Source organism: Sinocyclocheilus anshuiensis, unplaced genomic scaffold (genome assembly GCF_001515605.1).
Source record: "Sinocyclocheilus anshuiensis isolate Anshui unplaced genomic scaffold, SAMN03320099.WGS_v1.1 scaffold2490, whole genome shotgun sequence".
In the NCBI taxonomy this organism is placed as follows: Eukaryota; Metazoa; Chordata; class Actinopteri; order Cypriniformes; family Cyprinidae; genus Sinocyclocheilus; species Sinocyclocheilus anshuiensis.
In genome coordinates this window covers 65,078-68,414 of record NW_015555992.1, presented here as the reverse complement: position 1 = coordinate 68,414, position 3,337 = coordinate 65,078, and the positions used below count along the sequence as shown (strand labels likewise).

The 3,337-nt window shown below is 37.1% G+C and overlaps 1 protein-coding gene across 1 annotated transcript in view; it reads right to left on the bottom strand.

Annotated features, from left to right (window-relative positions):
- Positions 1-969: 969 nt before the first annotated feature.
- Positions 970-3,337, bottom strand: part of LOC107676111 (CAP-Gly domain-containing linker protein 4-like) — a 37,080-nt gene continuing 34,712 nt past the window's right edge. The window contains exons 10-11 of the mRNA XM_016470635.1: positions 2,075-2,260; positions 970-1,148 (exon numbers count right to left, since the gene is read on the bottom strand). Coding sequence (XP_016326121.1) covers positions 985-1,148; positions 2,075-2,260 — 350 coding nt within the window. The 3' untranslated portion in view covers positions 970-984. The remainder of the gene's footprint in view (positions 1,149-2,074; positions 2,261-3,337) is intronic.

The following is a 3,337-nucleotide window of genomic DNA, read 5'->3' as shown; positions in this document are numbered from 1 at the left end:
ATTAATATTTAAATAGTCGTTTTGCGGCTTAATATTTACAAATACTAGTGGGAGTGCGCGCACGTGTGTGTGTGAATGTGTGTGTGTGCGCGCGCGCATCGGGGCGGAACTCCGCTCTGCGTGATACAGAGAGAGCGACCATAACATAGAGACCGAAATGACATGCCTTCGTGTAAATAAGATAAATAACATAAGGCTATTTAGTTTGTTTAATAAAATAACTAGGTATAGACCCGTTCTATCGGAAATACAACTTTAAATGACTTCTGTTGTGATCTAGCGCTATAGAGAAAATAAATTTAAATACTTGACCTTCAAGGGGGCCGCCCCCCTAATATAATGGCAGGGGAAACACTGGCGTGGTAAATCGGACGGCAGTACGGCGGAAGGAAGTGGGTCAGACATAATTTTTTGACCACTTCATACGTTTTTGTTTGTAGAATCCCTTTTTTTGAAACGAGTTTCGTTTGGTATAATTTGTATCTTAATTTTAATATGTTTTTTGATGGTCAATTATTTACCTAAATAAATAAGAAGAAGGAAAAAACGTTTCGTGGTATGAAGTGCGTTCAAGACAAAGCCCGCTACCATGCTTCCATGGCCAAAACAAAGGCCGAAACATGTATTATTTTATTAATTTACTTATTTATTTCATGCTATTTACAATGAAAATGCTATAATTTAATAATTGACACCCCTCATTTAATGACACCCCTAAGTTTTCATCTGGATAATCTGTTATGCGAATCTGAGTGGCTGGCCTTTTACTCATTTATAAAATGTTTCTCTCTCCATTGTGTGATATTAGACATCTTGGAACATTTATGCTGCTACTGAAATATGGCTTTAATTCATTCAGAGGTTACATAACGGAGAGCGATTCAAGTACATTGGCAAAGGAGTAGCCATCAAATTTCTCTAAATGTGCAATTAACCTCGACCTGCAATGCACTTTCCAGAGTTATCGTACACTGCATGAGGTTCTTAGAAAGGTGTCAACAGTGTCATACCTGGAGCAAAACTGGTCTTGCCGTAATATCGGACAACCCCTGTCCTTTGTCCCACCACCAATACACGCTCCCCCAAATGCACCTCTAGGCTCTCTTGTGTTGTGCTGCTGGCTGAAGGGGTCCTGCTGCGAGCAATTACTGATGAGAAAAAAAAAAAATGTATCCAAAACATCTTAATCTCTTACAGATACACTCTATAATTGCAATCCAATGTAGTTATCATTGTTTACAAAAGAAAAAGGTAATTAAAAAAGAAAAATGAAAACTATGGAAACCTAAACACAGAAATTATGCCAAAACATCAACTTAAAACATAAAAAAAATACCACTATATGGATGAACCTTCTACTATTAATATCCATTTAAAAACGTTACGAATATTGCACTCAAAATATAGGAGGGGGTAGGGGAAGTTGCATCAGTTAATGTATCATAATATTAGATATTAAAATGTTAATTGTATAGTAAATTTTATGTGTCCAGTGACCGGATATGTAGAAAGGTTACTTGGAAAAGGTTACAAATACTTAGAAGCATTGTTATGATAAATACTTTCTACGTGACAGTAAGTAAATAAATAAATAAATAAATATTACAGTTTTTAAATGAAGAAAATGTCTTCAAATAATCTCAGAGAGTGCAGAAAATTATCAAGGATTTTCCCTAAGAAAAAATAAAATAAAATAAAATAAGAAGCTACTGTAGCTATGCAAATTTTGTAGAAATGCAAGGAGGGAGAAACTTAAAACAACATTAAACCTTCTCATGCTTCTCAAGTTTATGGATATCTGTAAATGCTGTGAATAGTGTAAAGCAGAACAAGACTCAGCAAAGGGATAATGCATTAAGTTTTTTTTTTGATGATCTACTAATTTATGTTCACATATTTGCTGTGGGATTAGTCGTTGCCCTTGTGGCTGATGCAAGACTGTGTTAAGAATCTGATCCCTCCTCAGGGTTTATTTTGTGATAATGTTAATGGACATTATTATTTACAAATACAAATACAAAATACTATTTACTGTAGATAGTACTGTAAAAACTAGTTTGCAACAAGGACGTACCAGAGTGTGGCGTGGCGGTGAGGGAACGGGAGGGAGGAGGAGGAGTAGATCTGGTGCTAGGAGGGGTCCGTTCCTGCCATGGCCGCAGCGGTGGTCTTTGACGTGGGAGTGGCCGCGGTGGTCGCCTGGATGTTTGTCTGGAGTCCAAAGAGGAAGAGGAGGTGGAACAACTGCGTGAAAGAAGACCTGTACAGACAGAAAGAAAAGATAGAGTGGAACTATAACAAATCCATCCATCCATCCATCCATCGTCTCTCAGAATTTAACATTTCTTGGAGGTGCCTTAAGGGGAAAGTGTACAGAAATGGCAGAAAAAAAATGCTTTCATGATATGATGCAGACAATTTCACTTTTTTTGCCACACATCACGCAGAATAATATTGTATAGAACAGGAAAATTACTCCCAGTTACCATTAACCTCTTCTCCTTCTTGCCTAAATAATATCTCATGCAAGGGAAATCACTTGCGCTCCACTTCTATTGGTATTCGCCATGTTGTTACTCATTTGCATTAAGTTAAACTTTAACACATCCACACTAGGGCTGTCAAAATGGCTGAAAAACTCAATTTGAATTTTGTAGTTGAATTATATTCAAATTTAAAATGCATAATTTCAGTTAGGGTGAAGAAAAGCTTTTGGATTCTCTCCTGAGGCCACAAGAGGGCGCATCGAGCAAAATATTACTAATGCACGTTTCTTCAAAGCATACGATAACATGACTATCTGTGAAAAAAAGTGCATAATGTTAAAAATAATGTTTATAAACCAATTATAATTAATTAAGTTGCTTAAACAACTATAAACAAAACAGCATCATGTATGTATACATAGTTTAATACAAAGGGCCGAAAGCCAATCACACAGAGTACATTTTTCATTTAAAAGCACGAGTTGAAGTGGGATGGGGAAAAAACCCCGCCATAAAGTCTCGTGATATGTTTTTTCAAAGTCGAACTTTCATTAATTTTACATGGCTTTCTAAACATGCGGCTCTTTTGTGCGAGACGAGAGTGCAACGGTGGTAGATGTCCCTCTAGAAAATGCGCGAAATATGCGTTCTGTGTGAACGGCTTGGTTTCAGTTTTGACGTAAACAAGATCTTCTCCGCATTGATGTTTTCTTTTCCCGCAATATTTGTAATGAACAACGCAGCAGCACCGCATCTAGTGGCTTTAACTGGATAGGCTAACAAAAACATTATAATGCAACGACACTTACATCGTCATCTCATCTCGTGCGCCACTGATAAGGCTGCCTCCT